This window comes from Numenius arquata, chromosome 1 (assembly GCF_964106895.1).
Source record: "Numenius arquata chromosome 1, bNumArq3.hap1.1, whole genome shotgun sequence".
Classification (NCBI taxonomy): domain Eukaryota; kingdom Metazoa; phylum Chordata; class Aves; order Charadriiformes; family Scolopacidae; genus Numenius; species Numenius arquata.
Window position 1 is genome coordinate 78665964 of NC_133576.1, and position 22451 is coordinate 78688414.

At 39.5% G+C, this 22451-nt stretch overlaps 1 protein-coding gene across 1 annotated transcript in view; it reads left to right on the top strand.

Annotated features, from left to right (window-relative positions):
- NALF1 (NALCN channel auxiliary factor 1) overlaps nt 1-22451 on the top strand; it is a 488181-nt gene that overhangs the window by 460901 nt on the left and 4829 nt on the right. The window contains exon 2 of the mRNA XM_074167360.1: nt 14145-14316. Coding sequence (XP_074023461.1) covers nt 14145-14316 — 172 coding nt within the window. The remainder of the gene's footprint in view (nt 1-14144; nt 14317-22451) is intronic.

Consider the following 22451-nt stretch of genomic DNA (forward strand, 5'->3'; position numbering starts at 1 on the left):
ACTGAATTTTTAGAGTTGGAAGGGACCATAAAGATCATCTAGTCCAACTCCCCTGCCGAAGCAGGATTGCCCAGAGCATGTCAGAGCACGTTACTCAGGACTGCATCCAGGCGGGTCTTGAAAATCTCCAGAGAAGGGCACTCCCCAACCTCCCTGGGCAGCCTGTTCCAGGGCTCTGTCGCCTTCACTGTGAAGAAGTTTTTTCTCATATTTGATTGGAACCTCCTGTGTTCCAGTTTGTGCCTGTTGCCCCTTGTCCTCTCACTGGCAACCACTGAAAAGAGCCTGGCTCCCTCCTCCTTCAACCCACCCTTTAGATACTTATAAGCATTGATAAGGTCTCCCCTCAGCCTTCTCTTCTCCAGACTAAAGAGTCCCAGCTCTCTCAGCCTTTCTTCATAAGGGAGATGCTCCAATCCTTGAATCATCCTCGTTGCCCTTCGCTGGACTCTTTCCAGTAGTTGCTTATCCCTCTTGAATTGGAGAGCCCAGAACTGGATGCAGTATTCCAGTTGTGGCCTCACCAGTGCAGAGTAGAGGGGGAGAATGACTTCCCTCGACCTACTAGCCACACTCTTCCCTATGCAGCCCAGGGTTCCGTTGGCCTTCCTGGCCACAAGAGCACACTGCTTGCTCATTGTCATTTTGCTGTCTACCAGGACTCCCAGATCTTTCTCTTCAGAACTTGACTCCAGCAGGTCCACACCTAACCTGTATTGGTGCCTAACATTCTTCTTCCCCAGGTGCAGGACCCTACACTTTTCCCTGTTGAACCTCATGAGGTTCTTCCTTGCCCAGCTCTCCAGCCTGTTCAGGTCTCGCTGGATGGCAGCATGGCCCTCCGGGGTATCAGCCAGCCCTCCCAGTTTGGTATCATCAGCAAACTTGTTGAGGATACACTCGGTTCCCTCATCCAGGTCGCTGATGAATATGTTGAACAGGACTGGGCCGAGTATTGACCCCTGGCGGACACCACTCGTTACAGGCCTCCAGCTTGAACCTGCTCCATTAATCATTACCCTTTGGGTCCTGTCACACAGCCAGTTCTCAATCCACCTCACTGTCCCTTCATCCAGCCCACACTTTCTTAGTTTCCCAATGAGGATGTTATGGGAGACTGTGTCAAAAGCTTTGCTGAACTCAAGGTAGATGACATCTGCTGCCCTCCCCTCATCCAACCAACCAGTTATAGCATCGTAGAAAGCTATCAGATTGGTCAAACATGATTTACCCTTGGTAAACCCATGTTGCCCACTTCCAATAACCCCCCGCTCTTCAACTTGTTTGGAGATGACATCTAGAATGAGTGTCTCCATTACCTTCCCAGGGACAGAGGTGAGACTAACTGGCCTGTAGTTCCCAGGGTCCTCCTTCTTGCCCTTTTTGAAGACTGGAGTGATGTTGGCCTTCCTCCAGTCTTCAGGCACCTCTCCTGTTCTCCATGACCTTTCAAAGATGATAGAGAGTGGCCCAGCAATAACATCTGCCAGCTCTCTCAGCACTCGTGGGTGCATCCCATCAGGGCCCATGGACTTATGAATGTCCAGTTTGGCCAAGTGGTCCCGAACCTGGTCCTCCTCTACTGGAGGAAAAACTTCCTCTCTCCATACCCTCTCCCTTGCTTCCAAGGCCAGAGATTCATGAGGGACGACCTTAGCAGTGAAGACTGAAGAAAAGAAGGCATTCAGCAACTCTGCTTTCTCCGTGTCTTCCACCACTAGGGTGCCCATCTCATTCATCAGTGGGCCCACATTATCCTTAATCTTCCTTTTACTGTTTACATATCAAAAAAACCCCTTTTTGTTATTCTTAACTGTAGTGGCCAAGATGAGCTCAGCTTGAGCCTTGGCCCTTCTAATTTTCCCCCTGCATATCTTCACCGTTTCCTGGTATTTCTCCTTGCCTGCCAGACCCCTTTTCCAAAGATCATAAACCTTCTTTTTGTTCCTGAGCTCCAGCCAAAGATCTCTATTTAGCCAGGCTGGTCTTCCCTTCCTGCTTGCTTTTTGGGATTTGGGTATGGCTCTTTCCTGGGCTTTTAAGAGTGCCTCCTTGAAGTACGACCAGCCTTCCTGGGCACCTTTGCCCTTCAGGACTGTCTCCCAAGGGACACTTTCAACCACGCTCCTGAAGAGGCCAAAGTCTGCCCTTCGGAAGTCCAAGGTGGCAGTTTTGCTGGATAAAACAGAAAACTTGGGAAAAAAAGGAAAAAAGCAATGTAACATGGACTTTTAACCACTTCAGATGGTTAAAAGCTGTGGGCCAAATTGCAGACAGTCTGCGCAGACCCTTGATGCTTCTAACTCTTCTGGGAAATGAGAGGTGAAAAGATTGTATAGCAGTCTCTGTGTAGATGATCACCAGATTGGCATGTGAAATGACAAAACGCATGTGCAAGAAGTTGTCTTGTTGCTCTGTAATCTCCTGCGATAACAAACTTCTTTCTGCTGTGGTGAATGTCTAGTCTCTTGCAGAGCCGTATCAGACTAGGGAAAATCCTCCTGTGGGACAACTGCTCTTGGGTGAGCTTATTGCTGAACTTCTGGAAGAGCTTATTGTGGTGTTCCAGAAAATGTGATTTATCAAATGCACGATTACAATCTGCTGTCAGGGCTCTGACTGCAACATCATATATATCCCCAAGTATATCCCCCATATATATCCCCGTCAAGGCAAGGTTTGGCTACCTGAGCTCAAGCCAGCTTTTCGTGCAGCTGTGTGGCCTCAAATCAGAGCTGTGTGAGAAAGAAACTGTGAGAAGGGGGAACTTGTCTCTCTTCCTTGGGAGCTGCTTTTAAGCTCTTTGGATATCTGGTTATCTCACTTCAGTGTCAAAACTACAGCACACAACTCTGAGGTCTTCATGTAAATCTGTATGTTACGTGTAAGGGGGAGAGGTAGCACAACTTGAAGACATTGAGTATATGAAGACATTGTAAATTAGTGCAGTGGCACCTCCAGCCCCGTTTCTGCATTCAAAAATGTCTAGGGAAAAGAGTAAGACAAATCTGCTTTGTGTCCGGATAGGTTACAGCACAATAATGTTCTTCTAATCAATTTCAAATTACCATGATTAAAATAAACTTGCATTGCTGATACAAATGACCACCTTTAATAAAGTGTATTAAAGAGTACACTATGAATGGCTCCCTCCATTGTTATGAGTCCTGGTGGGTTTTTTCTTTTTTTAATAGATTTCAGGTTCTAAAACATTGTCTTATCTCTGATGCCTTGATTTTCTTAGTTATTCTGGATTAATTGGCTCCTTGTCTTTAGCCTTTGTTATTTACTGACTTTTCAGATGCTTGTTTGGGTTTAGTCAGAGAATTTTTCAGTCTACATGATCAAGATGAAAATTTAATATTGAAGCTGAATAAGTCCTATCCTTAAAGAGGTTACAATTCCAAATGGAAAGAAATCCAAGGCACAGAAAACTTTTTCTCTAGATATGTTTATACCAGCCTATTACAAGTTCCTTCATCTGCCAGGAATCTGCAACACGTCTTGTAAATTGGTTGAAGGCCCTCTGGGCCCATAAGGGATTGTCTTTTCTGAACAACACTGGAACTTTTTAGGCAGAAAAAAAAATCAAGTCCTTAATTTGAGAAAGCAGAGGATATAAAAATAGGGACTGTCCTGGCCTCCTGCATACACTGGTAGTCAGCAGTATCAGTCTTCTGAATAATGCGAAGCTGAGCTGATTTATATAGACTATCATCACTTTAAAAGTGATAGAAAGCAGAGTTGAACACAGAGACTTTACAGCCTTGAAAGGTTGCTCGGTTCATGAATTCAGATGTATTTTTAGAATAGACCGTAAAACTTTAAAGCAGGCCTCTGCCCATTGCGAACTGACTTAAAGTCAGTAGTGCTAAGATCTTCAGGGGAAACTGATCAGACACTTTAAGGATTATTCATTTGTTTTATTTTAATCATTTGAACATTTTAATATAGTATCTTATTAGATGAAGTACTACTCAGCTCACAAAATCAAAGGCTAGTGCCCCCTTTTTACTTTTTACCAGACTACTTATTTCTGTAATGAGTTATTTAATTTTCAATTTCCTTTAAGCTCACACAAAGCAATGTTTATGATCTTCAAAAGAAAGTTTCTTTGTGATATTAAGTAAGAGCTAAGATTGAATTTTAATATAGATGATGAGTTCATGTTTTAGGGTATTATAAAAAAACAGTGAAGTTAATCATTATGATGACGCTAGTTGATTGGATGGTTAATCACCAGAAAGATAGAGCTGGTGGATCTGGTTTTGCACAACATCTATTTCTTGCAAATGCTTAATTTGTTTTGGCAAATAAGAACATTGTAGATGTCTTCTATATCTATGACTAATTTCTCTTTAAGATTACCAAAGCGAGAGTAAGACATTGGTGCCATCTCCTCTTCAGTAATTTCTCCATAATCAAAGAAACATATTTGTATTAGGAGGTGGCATATTTGCATCTTTATGGTTGTCTTTTCCAATATAAACAATAAAGATGTGAGCAGAGCAGCTTGTCATTCCTCTCATTTGTATTTGGCTAAAAGATATCTTGTTATATAGTATATGAACTGAAGCTAGGATCAACAATGTTCTAGCAAATGAATTTCAACCTTAGTTTACCTTTCCTCTATCTTCAAATAAAACAGCATGTGTGTCTTTCAAAGGAAATTATTCATATAATGGTAAAATAGGGAAAGAAACAAGTTTACCTATTTAATTTACTGTCATTTAGGAAACAATAAAAGTTTTTGTCTCTTAATACAATAGTTTGCATTCACTGGCATCAAGATCTTCTGGATCAATTTTAAAATATCTATATTATGATACTCCAACTATGCAGGTACAGAAAGTATTCTTTACAGTAAAATATAAATGAAATCAAATGTTAAAATAACCACCAGACAGATGTGTTTGTTCCCAAATTACTGTAAATTTCAGGCATAAATTTCCATAATATGAAACAGACATTCTCATTTCCTGGTGCAGCTTTTTAACAAAAAGAATTTAAGAAATGCACGTAGAATGGAATAACTGGAAAATATAATGTCTGTTCTACAGGAAGCTCAGATTCTTAATTTGTGTTCATTCTGGATCAGATTAAAAAAAAAAAAAAATATGAAAAAAAACCCCCAGAATTCCACAGGAAAAAAAGAGGTGTGGGTGAGTGTATGTGGGTGAGTGTAGGTGCATGTACAAAGAAACTTCTCCACAAAGCAGAACAGTTTCGAGCCAGTATTAATGTAATAAAACACAAAAGAATGTTATGTGTATTTAAATGAATGTTTATGAGCAATGTTTGGCTGTATAAACATAATGACAGTAGTTTATTTGGAAAGAAATATTTGAATCTTATTCAAAAATATTTCCCCAGTCAAAATTGTTTGATTTTGACAGTGTTGAAATAAAAGAAATTTTTTTTAAAAAAAAAACTTATGTTCATTGAAAGCTTGTTCCTGTGAAATATTTTCAGCAACACACATATTTGAAAGCCATTGTTTGGTTATATGTCTTTTACTGCACATAATGAAGAAAGTTTAGTCACCTGGCAGTACCACTGCCTCTCACTGGCAAAGTTACCTTACAGAGGATTGATCCCTCAGCCATTCACTGTTTCTTCACTATTCGTGGTGCTTACCCTGCCCTATTCTGAGGCTGCGCACGGTCTCAGAATGGACTGGGAAAGAAGGTCAGCAGAAGAGAAATGCCATCAGCAGTCCCGCAGCTCTCACAGGCAGAAGGTGCTCTGTAAGAGCTGATCTTTATTTCATAGTACACATGCAAAATGCACTTTTCCTGAAGTCAGACAGTCCTTACTGCTCAAAACTGACAAACTTCCTGGGGGAGCTCACTTTTGTAACATTACCCTTGTCAGACTTAATCAGATGTTGTATCAGTTAGCCATATATATTTTGGTTGTGTAGTCTATATAAAATACACTTGTAAGCTATCTGAAAGACATCTCTGCTTGTACAACATGGTATCTGTCCTGATGCATAAAGCAGACACTGAGATTGACCCAAGTGTTTCTTAAAGAAGATGCGCTGTCACTCAAACCAACACATAATACCCTGGTGATCCAAATATAAAAAGCTTTTAGAGACTGCACTGAACAGACAGTGTGTTAGTTGGTAGGTGACAGCAGCTTTACTTGTTTGCTGTACAGCACGCATAAGATTTAAAGTGAATTTTATAGCTTTGTCCCAGGAAAAAATAGGTGTGCTTTTCTGAAGTCCCTCATGGCTGGCATGAAACCCATAATTACATTAAAATCTTGTCCTCTTATTTCCTATACATATATTGTTTAATATATTCATCTTTGCTTTACCAATGTTCAGGCACAGTTCTGAGTGGATGAGTGGATGTCTTTATTTGGACAAGTGAAGGCTTCGAAGGTTTTCCAGCCTTTACCAGTAGTTTTTCTCCAACTCTGTTATTGACTGCATTTCATCTCATGCAGACAACTACTACTATTTTTAACTCACCTAACACACATGGTGACCCTAATCTTTAAGGTTACAAGATAGTAAAACAAACTAAAATGAAGTAAAAGAAGTTAGGCTGAAGTAGATAGTTTAAAAATTTTTCGTACAAAGATTGACATGGAAATTATAGAAGAGACAACATTATTGATTGTTGTAACGTTGCAGAAAAACACACAGAGGCAACAATAACTCGGGCTCAAAAATAAGCAAAGCATGAGATTTGAACATATGTTCTAACTTTAAATGCACATATAATGCCTTTAAATAGTTCATACCCCCATAATTCTATGAATCGGTCAGAGATCAGACATGTAAAGTAGATGTCATCTGTTGCATATAGGCAGTATGTTGCATGCTAGAATCTTTAAGGTTCCTTTTGGCTACAGAAAAATGAATGCTAGAATTGAGGCTGACAGGAAGAGAAGGATTTTGCTCTCCATACACAGCTTATTCACTCTTGTTGTCAATGATTCAACATGGGCTGAGGACTACTGGAGTAGAACACAGCAAATACTTGAAGGCCATATCACTATTCTGGAACCCAGATTTTTAAATTTTTTTTAATGGATCTTGTTTCTGCGTACAGTTCTGCTGAAAAAGCTCAGCTTATGTAATAAGTTATTCCATAAATATTCTTGGAAAAATCAACTGGTTAGTCAGTCACAGCCTGATGTACTCCTCAGTATACATAAAGACTGAAGAATTTAGCTCAAAATGCTGATAAGCTTTGGGAGAAGTTGAACTGGAATCATAGCATGCTGTCTCAAGGCAATATTGTTAATTCCTTTATCCAAACAAGGTACATCCTGATGTCATTGACAATGTCAATGAACAAAGCACTTCTGAATTTCTTGAAGAGCCTTTTGCTTTTCAACTGGAAGGTGAAATTGTTAAGTTGTTCTCTGTTTGAAGTCTTCATTTTCATACCGAGGAATGAATATGGTTGCAAAACATCAGTGCAAAGCAGTTAAAATTTATTTTGATTCAGAAAATTTACCATTTTGAGAGAGAGTTTCTGTTGTGACTTCTCTGTTCCTACTTTATTTCTCCTTCACCATCCTATACAGCTACACTGTAAGAGCTATCTCATAGAATCGTAGAATAGTTTGGGTTGAAAGGGACCTTTAAAGGTCATCTAGTCCAACCCCCACTGCCATTAGCAGGGACATCTTCAACTAGATCAGGTTGTTCAGAGCCTTGTCCAACCTGACCTTGAATGTTGCCAGGGATGGGACATATACCACCTCCCTGGGCAACCCGTTCCTGTGTCTCACCGCCCTCACAGTAAAGAATTTCTTCCAAATATCTAATAAAAATCTACCCTCTTTCAGTTTAAAACTGTTATGTCTCGTCCTGTCGTTACACTCCCGCATAAAGAGTCCCTTCTCATCTTTCCTGTAGGCTCCCTTTAAGTACTGAAAGGCTACTCTAAGGTCTCCCCAGAGCTCTCTCTACTCCAGGCTGGACAACCCCAACTCTCTCAGCCTGTCTTCATAGGAGGAGGTGCTCCAGCCCCCTTATCATCTTCGTGGCCCTCCTCTGGACTTGCTCCAATAGGTCCACGTCCTTCTTATGCTGGGGACCTCAGAGCTGGACGCAGTACTCCAGATGGGGTCTCACGAGACTGAGGAGAGGGGCAGAATCACCTCCCTTGACCTGCTGGCCATGCTTCTTTTGATGCAGCCCAGGATGCAATTGGCTTTCTGGACTGTGAGTGCACATTTTTGGCTCATGTCCAGCTTTTCATCCACCAGTACCCTCAAGTCCTATTTGATGATTTCTATGTTCCCTTTTGTACTATTATTTTGACAACCCAGCTAGTAACATCAAATTTTTGTTCAGTGAGGGGAAAAAAAAAAAAGTTATTTTCATGTAGAATAGCTAGAGTAAATACTTCCTGGAAATTTCACACTGTTCTTTTAAGAACAGTGTTGCTAACAGTAGTCAGGAACAACAGGAGAAGGGGCAGAAGAGAACTGAATTAATCTTTTGAAAACTATGAAGAATTGGCAGCCGTAGAGAATGAAACTGATTGAGCTTTTCCATTCTGCTCTACTGATACATCTCATGCAGTGTGACTCAGATGATTCAGGCTACATACTCAATTTGTTTTGACAGAAATTAGGTTCTTTAGAAACACATGTATTGTGCATGTATGAGTGAGAATGAGACGGGAAGGGAGAGAGTATGTGAGCATATATACATAGTAAATACAACTTTATCTTCCCATCATTTTTGCAATATTAGCAAATATTTGTGATACAATTAAAATTAATTTTGTGCAGTTACACAGCCAGTTGCAATCAGCTGGTGTAATGACCAGGGCTGTGGTCAAGCAACGCACTGTTCTACTTGGCAGTACTGCACATGTTGTGGGCAGTGGCTCTTGGACCCTCTCTAAGCAAACAATGCAGCTATATTACCTAATAGTTTTGTTTGATGGCCTTCCAAGACCAAAAAGAATAACTTTGAGGCACTGACTAACCTCAGGTGTGATATGAGACACAGAAGAGCCTAAAAAGAGGCAATATCTGTACTACTATTCCCTACAAAGAGACACAAAAAGAGTGTTCTTCCTGGTGTCCTGAGAGAAAAAGCACACTCTGTGCTCTTTTCATTTCTCAAAATTCTCCACACACAACCTTATTTTCTTCCTCTTAACTATGAATCCAATTATTATCTGTAATGGTTTGACAAGCAAATGCAGTTTAGTGTCTGGTTTGTTTGTGAAGTGTACACTCCTTGAATTGCTGAAACTGGTTATTTGTGTTTGGGTGCTTGGTGACTGAAGTCAGAAAATATTTTTTTCTGCTTCCAGGCACTGGCTTAAAACTTGTACAGTAGAAATAAATATGCCAAATAATGAATTAATCTGCCTAATTAATAATATATTTTATCATGATATTATTAATCATTTATAAATACTAAAGAGATTTTGATGATGATTGTTCTGGGTAAGCACCCAGGTACGTAAAGCCAGGACTAATTGGTACACTTTTTCCAAAAGTGTAATTTTTCAGTGTTTTCCTACAGGTAGTGTTGGTTTATTTTATTTAGGTGAGCAAAATTACCACTAAATCCTTCCGAGATTTTGTAGTTATGCTTCTGTACATGAAGGATGATCTTATTCTTATATGATACTATCTTTTCAACATAGTGTCTTATCTAATAGCCAGGACTGTATCTCCTTCAAATATAGAGTGCCTGAAGTTCTGTTGATGATAAAAAGATGAAATATTTAGATACATAGTTATTTACTGTACGTATGTGGTTGTCATGATGCATCAATAATCCAGTTTATCTGAGTTCTTTCCCTTGATAAAAAGGAGTAAAACCCAAAACCAACTGAAAAACATGGTTTTCCCCATTCTTTGAGATCAGTCTGCCAGATTCCTATTAGCAACTATGATTTTTCAAAGGTTTTCATCATGTCCCAAACCAACTGAAAACACAAGTCCATTTTAGTTGTTTTTCTGCATCATATGCATGCCACACATATATAAGATCATAACGTGTAACAGAAATTATAAATCTAAGAAATTCAAAATCTATGTTTTGTGTTAGTTTTGTGTTTGGTTTTGATGGCTTGACTTAAATTCACAAAATAGCTATTAATACAAATAATGCCTTGGTCTTCTGAAGTTGTGATTTTGGATGAAAATCACTAGATTTCCTCTTTTTTATTCAAAAACTGTTAATAGTTGTGGATTCTTATATTTTCTCTATAATTTATATATCTTTCCCACTCTTACAACCTGGTTTAGTTCAGTTCGTGTTAGGAGTTAGTTTTGGTTTTGTTTTCTTTAATTGAGGAAATATTAAAGTGAAAGCCTTGTCTATTGCTGTCACATCCCCTCTTTGTTTTCCATGAATTTTAAACAATGAAATTTGTTTTATTGACTTGAATCTTGAGAAAGTGTATGTTGAAGGAGCAAGAATTTTGCTCCAGAAAACTTTACTTAATGGAAAATTACATAGAAGAATACTAATAGAATGTAACTAATACTTTAAAATGTTCTACATGCAATACTTAAGAGGAGCATTTAATGTGATTATAAATCTTTGAGTTTAGCCATTAATGTCCTTTAGAAAAAGTAAAAATACCCTCTTATCAAAGCATAGTTGGTAAAGTGCATACTATACTCAAAAATGCAAACCAATATGTATTTTCATTGATAGCTTCAGGCCTTGATATACAGTGTGCGTTTTAAAACTCTGGGAATCAGCATTTTAGATATGCTAGGAGGTACAACAGAATTCCCAACAAACCAAAACATATATTTTCGAGGGTATAAGAAGGAATACTGGCTGATCAAAGGTGACAATATTTGCTTTGCTATTAGGAAAATGTCAATAAATTTCAATACATTCCAGTTTCACATCACATCGATTTTCACATATTCTTCTAATATTTAAGCTAAAGAAGTCACCTTTCACTATCATTGAAAGAAATAAAACGACTTTGGACTCTTCTGGATCTACTTAGTTGGGTCAGCTGTGTGACTCATGCAAAGGCTGCTGAGCAGTGAGTGGTATGCACAGATATGTGTTCTTACGCTTCTGCACTCCCTCTTGGGTACACATCCTTAGGCACCAAAGGAAGATTTCTGTGTAAAGCCTTTGGTGCCTAGAAAGTCCAAAATGTCCAAGAATAGTAGAAGAGGTTATTTGGGGTCTTTATTGGCAAAGTAGGCACTTAAATCACATCTCCACTATTAAGTAGGAGTGGAGAGTGACTACTCTCTGGTCTACCAGCTGGCCCAGTACGGCTCATCTGTAAACATCTACATTTTTTCCTTTTTCTCCAAAGAACAGCATGGCCATATCAAAACTGCTTACTGGGTGAGGTGCTTGGAATATACCTTTCCCCAGACAATGGTTGGGCACTGTCTGAGAAGTAGGAGTTAGCACAAGCCAAAGCTGTGGAGGTAGTGGGCTAACAGCTTGACACTACAGGTGGGCCTTTTCTAGTACTCAAATCTGTCTTTGACCCTTTTTTTTTGTTTTTCCTTATCCAGATGTGAATTAAATTTCCACCTCGGATGCACTACAAATACTCAAAGGTTAAATTCATGCTTTTCCATGATGTTCACTTCTCCAACTACTCACATTCTTTCATGCCATTTCTCAGGCCTGAAAAAGTCCTGGGAAAATGGAGGATCTTTGTGGGAAGGGCTGAAGACCAGCATCTCCTATCTTCTAGGCTAGTTCTCAGGACACCCTGAGGATTTTGCCTACTAATTCTTGGGCATCTTACAATGTTCTGCAGACATATCTTGTCCCACAAACCTGAAGTTTCTTTTGAAGAAACCAGAGATCAGGGTAGGAAGGATGACAAGTATCAACATCTCACCCTGAAGAAGGATATGACCTAAGTTCATATCCAGACAGAACTTTGAAAATCTTAATTTCCAGGTAGTCTCACTGGCCAAAAAGGAGCAAAATGAGGACCATCATATTAGAAATCCCAATATAGATTGCAGAAAATGTTGAAAGGGGACACAATATAAAGGATACAGAGTGGAAGACAGTTCTCTGAGAATAGATCTCAGGTACGGGTACATTCATGCATTCTTTAAAAATATGTACAAGTGTTCAAATGCAATTTTGAGCCAAAGCTGATTGTGAATCAGAGCAGGAAAATGATGTGTACAAACTGAGATTGGATATGTAAAAATGTTCACAGAAGCCTATGATCACATTATTTACTTCTTCTCTTGAATAAATGTTTATTTCCTGTCTGCCTTAAGTAGACCCATGGGTTTACTTGTTTCCTTGTTACCATGTATGGTGTTCTCTTCAATACATTCCTATAAAACAATGTACATTTTGAAATATGATCCATAAATCAGCTTACTACTCTTAGATCTATTCTATGAAGACAAAATGTGGAATTCATACTGAACAGATCTACAGTGTTAGTGATCAGGAAGGAACATCTGTGAATATTTATCTGTTATTAGAGCCAACATTCCTGCCTCCAACCAATAGACTATGTTCAATGACAAAGAATGGAAAAACAATTACATTACTTCTTTTATTGCTGCAAGTGTCAACATAGAAACTGAAGCATTAAAAATGGGGAGGGGGTCATAGTCAACACTGAGAAAACCTCTTGCTGTTTAGAAGTTTATTTAAGAACAAAAAGTACACACATTGCTTAGTCTTACTTCTCATTTAACATTTACTGTGGATAAGAAACCTTTGTAAGCAATTAAAATCAAATTTCTAATGAAAAAAAATGTTCTACAAAATGTAGTAAGCAAATGCCACTATAAAAAGATAATCACAAGCCATAGATTATTAATAAAGGCTTCACTTTATCACTTAGCAACCTTTCCCATACCTGCCACAATTGCAAAGAAACTAAGGTAAAAGTTTTGTGACTCTGGGACTAATATATTGAAATTAATTATACAACTTAAGCTGCTACTGACACTAATAAAAATTATAAACAAGACTGAAACAACTGAGATCAAACCAAACTCTCAGCTAGATTGCTCTTTTTAGGTGTCAGTTTTTGAATTTTCCATGCTAAAAATTTAATCTAAGTTTCCTTTTTTATTAAAAACAGGTCTAGGAAGAAGAAAAAAAAAAACAGCTGACTTGCTTTTCAGTCTGTGAAAAGGAAAGGTTGTTACTAAGCTTTTCAGATATTCTGAATGAACACAAAAAGGATATTTTTTTTTGGTATATACCAACCTAGATAGCACGTATCTAGCCAGTAAATACTTCAAAACAAATAAGTGGAAAATAAAATGGGAAACAAGCAAACCTCTCTGTACTCAGTCATACAGATTTTTCATCACCTTTGTAGCTTTATGTCCAATAAATTTTGTATGATCACATGTGAAACTTTTCTGTATCCAAAAGGCTAGTTTAATTATTATGACAAAGACCAGTGCTCAGAAAAGAATAGGTAAAGAAAACTAAAATCAACATGTTTATTTTACTTTTCTGTATAAACGGTGATAATAATTGCAATAATCACAGGTCCTGCAGCCATGGCTACATAGAATAAGATAACAGCATCTTTAATTTGTTCTTTTTAGCTCCCAAATGTAGACATCGGTCCTCGCTGTTGCAAATTTATCCCCTAGTCTGCAGCTGTTGGTCTTTAGGTATCCTAATGTGTGTTTTAATGTTGTGGATTGGATAAGGTTTTATTTGAAGGGAAGCAGCACCATCTATTGCAACCTGATAGCTTAGCTCTAGATATAAAGAGAATAGCTGGCCTGAACCCTGTTTTAATCTCTTTCTTGCACTTAACTTTCATAAGTTTTTTTTTCCCAGACCAGCTTCAAATGAGGTTAGGATCTCAGTTTGTATATGATAAGGTACAGGGACAGGCATGTGTAGCATGTAGGCTTGTGTCCAATAAAAAGCTGCATCTAAGAGACTTACCTGGTTACAAGCTAAGATAAAATAATAGCATAAGCCTAGTCTTGACTAACTGTTGCTTTTAAGTGACTTGGCTGGAGTTTTCATTTCTGAAGTGGGGCGATAGTCAAAATTTAAGAATATGTTTTACCCAAGTGATATTCTCTAAATATTTGCTTTCCGAAGCAGCATTAATGTAGGTGTGTAGTACAGTATGTTCTTATAATAATGACAGTGCTATTGTCATCCATCTATACTTCTGGTTCTTCTCTTTTTCCAGACTGTCTACAAAGCCTGGCTCTGTTCCCAGTATTTTGAAGTCACACAGTTTCACTGCAGCAACAGAATTCCTTGCAAGCAATACTGTTTGGAGGTTCAGACGAGGTGTCCCTTTATATTACCAGACAATGATGATGTCATCTATGGAGGACTATCAAGTTTCATCTGTACAGGTATTGTATAGAAAAGATAATTTCACTTGTTTTCATAAGTAAATGTGAAGGAGAGTGTGAATAATGTTTTTTCCATTAGCCCTAACTAAGACAGCCTGAAGGTATTCCTCATCACAAAGAGTTCTCAGAGGTGCTAGGATCTGGGCCCAGATTTACTAATGCACATTCATGATACAGCTTGCTACAGTCATTAACTTTACAAAGCAAAATTACTAGAAGAAATTTGTTCTAGTTATTTTTTACTCTTAATAGTTTGATGGAGGATTTTTGTTGCTCCGTGTCATGCAGTGCTCAGTGAAAAGAGACTCTGTGTTGTGCTATATTCAGAAAAAAAAGATAAAGGCAAGATCAATTTTTAGTATATTTACCTTTGTTCACCTTCATTCTTCTCTCAGATAAACAAAGAATCTGAGCCATAGCGTTCACAACAGTGCAGCAGCTCTGGGAAGGTAAATGTCTAAGGAAAGGTCTTTCACTAGTGAAGAGTTTTAAGAATGAGTTGTTCCCCTTTGAAGAGTTGATCTTTTGGTCTCTTCTTGAATTTTGTTACATCCTTGTTACTTTTTAAAAGGTATTGCTAACATTGCAATTGACTATGCATTGATTGGTGAGATGGTTTAGTTCCTTTCACATTCCATTCTGCTTCATAGATTATCCAAGAATGATCCAACCAGAGTTGACATAGTAAGAAATAGCAAGAAATACCTTTAGTAAATCTTATGTACCTCAGATACCTTTTTCAGGACTGGTTGGGAGTCATCCACACAAAATTTCAGCTTATATCGACGTTATCTGCAGATTTCTGGTGCCTAGAGTATCATCTGAGAACCTTGAAGGTATTTAGGCAACTTATTCCCACTAAATCAGTAAAAAGGCATTTCAACAGTTAGATTGTTTGTCAGCCTGGTCCAAATATCAGAAATTAGACAACCTCCACCTTAAATCAGGGCTGCACTGGAAAGTTCGATAATAAATGAGTTGCCCAAGCTGAGCTAGTTAAAAACAGAGTAAAATATAAAACCTCATAAATGCTCTACACTATCTCAAACATAATATTTGTGACAACTCACATCACTTTATACACTGTGTTTGGATTTAGGGGTTTCTGGTAGAAATATATTTACTGAATTTCTTGAAGAACACAAACAAGCAATACCCATCCATATGCAGGAGGTAGTATAATGAAATGTAAGATGAATTACAATTTGGTAGTCATCAATAAGGTAATGGTGCTTAGCACTTCAATGCATTTTGTAAATATTAATAGCCTTCCAATATGCATACAGAGTAAGAAAATTAGGATTATTTTCCAGTTTAATATAGGACAGTAAAAGCTGAAGTGAGATATTTAGGACATTTTTATTTACAATGTATACAATACATATATGTGTGTTTAGGCATGTATATACACACGTGTGCACGCTTACATACATACACATTAGCAAAGAACAATAAACAAAGCCATCTTAGAGATTATTTCAGAAAATCTCTAAGGAAATGCATATCCATCTCTTAATTTTCCTTGTGTATCTCCAAGTCCAAATTCATTCCTAAAATACAAAATAGATGACTTTGCAAAGATTACTAACCGTCAATATCGTTGGGTTTTGGGATGAAAAGCAGATTTAGGGGAGGATTAAACTCATTTTATTGCAAGTATTAGTAGTGTGGGTATCTACACATAAGCTCTGTGACTAAGCTCTCACTAGAGTCACTGAAGATCTGGTGTAGTCAATATAGTTATTTAATTCAACCTAAGTAGACACCTGCACCCGATGAGCTGACTAGCTCTCTATGCCCCCATAACAGTACTGGCTGCAATCTATTTGCTGTAGCTGTTGTTAGTCACCAAGGTCTTATTGCAGACACTTAAATCAGGGTGACCTGAATCTCATTTCAACAGTCCACTAACTAATATCCTGTTGAACTTTGTGTCCACTCAAGTCAAGACCCTCAGCATCAGCAGAGCTTGTGCTCTGGACCCATAAGAGCCAGCATGCTGACTGATACTGGACAGTTCTGTGCAAGAGAAGTTGATGAGGGGTACAAGGCTGAAATTCAAATTTTGTCTGGAACACAGGCCCATTGCCACCCTCTTATTAATCAGCAACTCACTGCCTGAGCACTTCGTGCCACTAAACAATGAGAAATTAGACTAATATCTGCTGTGGGACTAAAGAATTGCACTTCTCAGGAGCTTAGCAAAACCAGAATGATTTAATGCAAAGTACAGCAAGTTCAACAGCAGACAAAATACTGTACTTCAGCATAGTTAGTAGCTTGACAGTTACCTTGAACTCCTTTTGCAGAAAAGCAACTGAAATCAGGATGCCCACATTTTGAGGGACCTCTTCTCCTGATGCACTTTCTGTGACCTCCTGTCTGGCAGACACGTTCTGGAATTTTTGGGGTGGGTGAAATTCAGTGGCAAAACCCAAAAAACTCAGGTCAAAGGTATTTCTTTTTGATATTTACCTGTTATAGCTGGTTGTCTAGTGTCTCCATTTGACCTAAGTTCACTGTGAAGCTGGTCACCATTAAGCTCTGCTACAGGAAAGACAAGAGGAGCAAACTCTGTGTTCAGGGATTGCTCATGAACGGCAATTTACCAGAGCCCATCACTCATTTAAATTAGATTTGAATATCTCTGCTGCTCCTGACTCCTATGGTATCCTATAGAGACAAATACTACAGGTCCTTTTTTTAAATTTTTACTTAGATTTTCAGAGAAATCCACCAGGAACTGAATTAGGTTATGTTGGTATATTTTTCCCCCCATTAAACTAATGGAAGACTAGCTGGCTAGTGAAGGAATGCTGTTAATTATAAAATATTGTCTGGAGAAAAAAGGAGCCCTCCTGTTTATAGAAGGATTTATCTTTGAGAAACATCAATAATTTGTGGATTCTGATTTTCTTTAATAATGTTTTAGAAGCAATAGTTTTATAATAAGGGCTTCCCTTCCTCTTCTCCATGGTAACAGACTATTTCCTCTAAGGTCCAGCAGAGATTTAGGTTAATGGAAAGACAGAGGACTGATTTCTAGAAAATATTTCAATACACCATGGAAGGCAACTAACAGGAAAAGGGGTACCAGAATCACAGAAACACATGGGGCTGGAAGGGGCCTCTGGAGATCATCTAGTCCAACCCCCCTGCCGAAGCAGGTCCACCTAGAGCAGATTGCACAGGAACTTCTCCAAGCGGGTTTTGAATGTCTCCAGAGAAAGAGACTCCACCACCTCCCTGGGCAGCCTATTCCAGTGCTCTGCCACCCTCAAAGTAAAGAAGTTCCTCCTCATGTTTAGGTGGAACTTCTTATATTCAAGTTTGTGCCCATTTCCTCTTGTCCTATCCCTGGGCACCACTGAAAAAAGACCGGCCCTGTCCTCTTGACACCCATCCTTTAAGTATTTATAAGCATTGGTCAGATCCCTCCTCAGTCTTCTCTGTACTAAAAAGACCCAAGTGGCTCAGCTTCTCCTCATAAGGGAGATGCTCCAGGCCCCTAATCATCTTTGTAGCCCTCTGCTGTACCCTCTCCAGCAGTCGCCTGTCCTTCTTGAACTGGGGAGCCCAGAACTGGACACAGTACTCCAGATGCAGCCTCACCAGGGCAGAGTAGAGGGGGAGGATAACCCCTCTTGACCTGCTGGTCACATTCTTCCTGATGCACCCCAGGATGCCATTGGCCTTCTTGGCCACAAGGGCACTATGCTGGCTCATGGTCATCCTATTGTCCACCAAGACTCCTAGGTCTTTCTCCTCAGAGGTGCTTTCCAGCAAGTCAGCCCCCAACCTGTACTGGTGCATGGGGTTATTTCTCCCCAGGTGCAGCACCCTACACTTGCCTTTATTGAAGTACATCAGGTTCTTCTCTGCCCGACTCTCCAGACTGTCCACGTCTTGCTGTATGGCAACACAGCCCTCCGGCGTGTCAACGACCCCTCCCAGTTTTGTATCATCAGCAAACTTGCTGAGGGTACACTCCATCCCCTCATCCAGGTCATTGATGGATATATTGAAGAGGACTGGACCCAGTACTGACCACTGGGGGACTCCACTTGTTACAGACCTCCAACTAGATTCTCTGCCCCTAATCATGACCCTCTGAGCTCTGTCTTTCAGCCAGTTTTCAATCCACCTCACTGTCCATTCCTCTAATCCACACTTCCTAAGCTTACCTATGAGGATGCTGTGGGAGACCGTGTCAAAAGCCTTGCTGAAGTCAAGGTAGACAACATCCACCTCCCTCCCCTCATCTAGCCAACCAGCCGTGCCGTCATAGAAGGCTATCAGGTTAGTCAGACATGACTTCCCCTTGGTGAATCCGTGTTGACTACTTCTGAGAGCTTTCTTTTCCTTCATATGCTTTGAGATGACGCCCAGAATAAGCCGTTCCATCATCTTTCCAGGGATGGAGGTGAGGCTGACCAGCCTGTAATTTCCCGGGTCCTCCTTCTTGCCCTTTTTCAAGACTGGGATGACATTGGTTTTCCTCCAGTCTTCAGGCACCTCGCCTGTTTTCCAGGACCTTCCGAAGATGATGGAGAGCGGCTCAGCAATGACTTCTGCCAGCTCCCTCAGCACTCGTGGGTGCATCCCATCAGGACCCATGGATTTGTGGGTATCCAGTTCACTTAACTGCTCCTTAACTTGGTCCTCCTCCCCCAAGGAAAGGCTTCCTTTGTCCAGACTTTCTCTGATTCTTCCAAATTCTGTGGCTCCTGAGGGCTGGCCTGAGCAGTAAAGACGGCCTGAGCAGTAAAGACCAGCTATTACCAGCAATAGCCGGTTTTATTTCATGTTGACGACGGCACAGGATGTACATATAAACATTACAAATTGTTTTCCAGTTGCAGCTAGATAAGAGGCTGGAGTGGTTGCATGTCTCTGGTAGCACTGGGAGCTGCTGCAGCGGTACCAAGTTGCTCCCTCCCCTTGCCATCCCATTCCTGCTGCAGTGGTCAGCAGGGGCATGGAGACTGCTGGAAATGGCGACACAGTGGCACTGGTGGACAGGGAACCCACACACTTTTTTTCTTCTTTCAGGGCAGGATTTAGCTGTAAAAAAAAAAAAAAAAGTAAAAAGCAATAATAACAAAGGTTTTATCCTTCCTTGGGAGGTCTGTGTGATGAGAAAAGAGCATAGATAGGACTGGCTACTTTTTCCCCAAGAAAATTTGCAATCATTTTTATCTTAGAATTTCTAAATAGGTATTTTTTTAAAACTGCTTTAAAAAAGTAAATACGGCTACATGTAGAACCATTATAGGGGGCAGGCTGGAGCCATAATTGTGGCTAAGAATCACTTTTATAATATGGATTAATAATGACTTCTTGGAAATTCTTGAAGGAATTTTATAATGAATAAGAAGTATGCTAGCCTGAGAATGTCTTACTTGATTACCTCCAATGAAAGCAGAAAATGGGAGGAGAGGGGATGCTACACTAGTTGTGTATCAACGGAACTTATTTTCTGTAGAAATGCATGTGGGGATGTGGGACAATTGCAGTGCAAAAAAAGTACTTGGGAGATTAATCAAAACAATCAAAATCACAGTGTGGTTCTGATTATGGAAACGTGGTTAGCTAGAAAGAAGTTTGTGTTCCCCTCTTCCCCCTTTCTTGTAGGAAATAGTAGTAGTCTGTCTTTCCATCAGGCACTGTTCTGGAATGTTCCGTTTTTCAGATTACAATGAATAAGTCCCATGCAAAATTCCAGGTCAAGATTTTTAATTGTCACTTCTGCGAAAACAGTGTGCATACCAGTGGGACTGTTTTCTTTCATAGATATAGTCATATTTTCCTTTTTTTTCCCCAGTGTGAATGGAAGATGTGGAAGATTTCTTTCACGCATGCTCTTTGAGTGTGAAAAGAGAGCTGAAAGATGTATGACTCTATGTACAGAGCACTGGGAAGAGACTGGTAATACTTTACAACTCCTGCTTTTCCCATGCGTCCCAAAGTAATGTGGTCTAGCAGCTGGTGTGGGGACTGGTCCAGCCCATGAACTGCTTCTGTTTGGTTTGCTGCCGTCTCCCAAAGGAGACAGAGAGAAGATGCAGGGGCCATAATTATTTTCTGCATAGCCAAAACTATCCATTCAGGCTTTCAGGTTGCTCAACCCAGAAAACATGAGAGCTCAGTTTCCATCAAATGAGCAGCTGATATGCCCAAAGGGAGGGGAGAAGAGATCGCTTCTCCTCTGCACACATGGCCCTTCCCAGAGCAGCCAGGATGTGCCATCAACACCAATGCTGCAGTTGCATCCACATTAGCAATCAAGTTCAAGTGTACTTTTGAAGCAAATCTCCCATTCATACTCCTTGCTTTTTGACTTGTATTGGAGAGAGTTCTTGGAGAATACAAAATGGGTTCCTTTGCATTAAACTAAACTGGGAGATTTGCTACAGGACCATACCTAGCACATCCCAACCACTAATGCACATTTGGTCTACAGAATCAGACTAGAGCTAGAGTGAGGTAAAAACCTCTCAAGTACACTCATGATTGACATGAGATACTCAGCACCACCTGTTTCATTATACAAATCTTCTCCTTTTGCCCAAAACTACTTCTTAATACAGACATAGCCTATTCTAGCTGCTGGGAGAACAGTTCCAAAACTGCTATCCATGTGCCACTTTACAGTGCAGAATTAGGACTACCTGTGTTGCTAAGGGCTTTCTTTGTGTTGACCAAGACTTATGGTCTCTTTGTGCCTTGTGGCATAACAGGGCCATCACTCAGCAGCAAATATCAGGCAGGAAATCCCAGCCACATGCTTGTACTCTTGTACAATAGATGTCATGGAATTTAACAGAACACTTGAGTTCCTCCATGAAAGAAAGGAAAGGAATGTAGTGAGCAGCAATAAAGCAGAGATGTGTTGCATTAGCTTCTTCCAAAACCAGCATGGCACCCTTTACTATTTCCTAAGAGCAGTGTCATCAGAACAAGTATACTGCCACCAAGAGGAGAATCAAATTTGTCTACTCTCTTGTGCTGAACAAACTTCTGATACTTTTCAGTGGAGAAGGAGAAAGTAAGGGGAGAGAAGAGGTGAGTGGACAGGTGATTCAGGTGCTTTGAAACACTTATATCTTTCCATTCCGTTAGTATTAATTTAGGCTCCTAATTTAATGTGTTCTGATTAACATCTTAGTTGCTTGGAATGCATGATGTGAATATTCTCCTATATATTAGTTTTTGGCAAATATCACTAACATATGCTTATGTGATCCATGCAAAGCACTTCCTCAGAAACTCCTCCTCCTTTAAAGAAGAGTATTCACCAGAAAGGAAACAGTCAGTCATATTTCATAGCACGCACTAATGTTTCTAAGGACATAGTGAGAATTGTTACAGAGAATTATCACCAACCTGTAGAAAGGGTTTGTTGACTAACAAAGTTCAACAAAGGTATTGGGAAGAATTCTCTTAACTGCAGCTTCTTCTCAAAGGACAGATGCGTGTCCAGGTTTCACCACCAGGTTTAGCTATAGAGGGCTGGTTTCAAAACAGATGCCCTGATTTCAGTGCAATTTGAAAAGCAATTTCCTTGAGAAAATGTGATATATAGGATGCATCACAATCTATCTTTTTAGAACAATTCAAGAAGAGAAAATCTCTGAATTCAATCTGCTTTGGCAAACCCAAAAAAATACGTATACCTGATCCAGATTCTTACTCTAAAAATAACTCATAATAATGTGTCATTTGCCTCCTGCCTACACCTCTTATTAGGTCCTAAAATATCAAAATATTAAGCTAACACAGACAGCAGTACAAATCCCATTTATGTTTGACAAGCATGGCTTAAATCATTACTAGCTGTGGATCTGCTTACAAGGAAAATTTGACATGGTTTTGCAGCAGAATCTGTTGACTAAATAGTTCTTCCTTTTGAGTCCAATGTTATTCTAGTCCTGAGTATTGGGGCTTTCCCATTAATGCGGTCCCATATTATAATAGGTTTATTAGCTGCAAACATTATTCTCCTATAAAAACAACCCAAGCAATTAACCTAGGTTATCCCTGAACTTTCTATGGCAACACAGTATTTAGATACGTATAACCCTTTCCTTTTCTATCATATCAAAGTAGTAAATCCTTTTGATCAAAAACTGTAT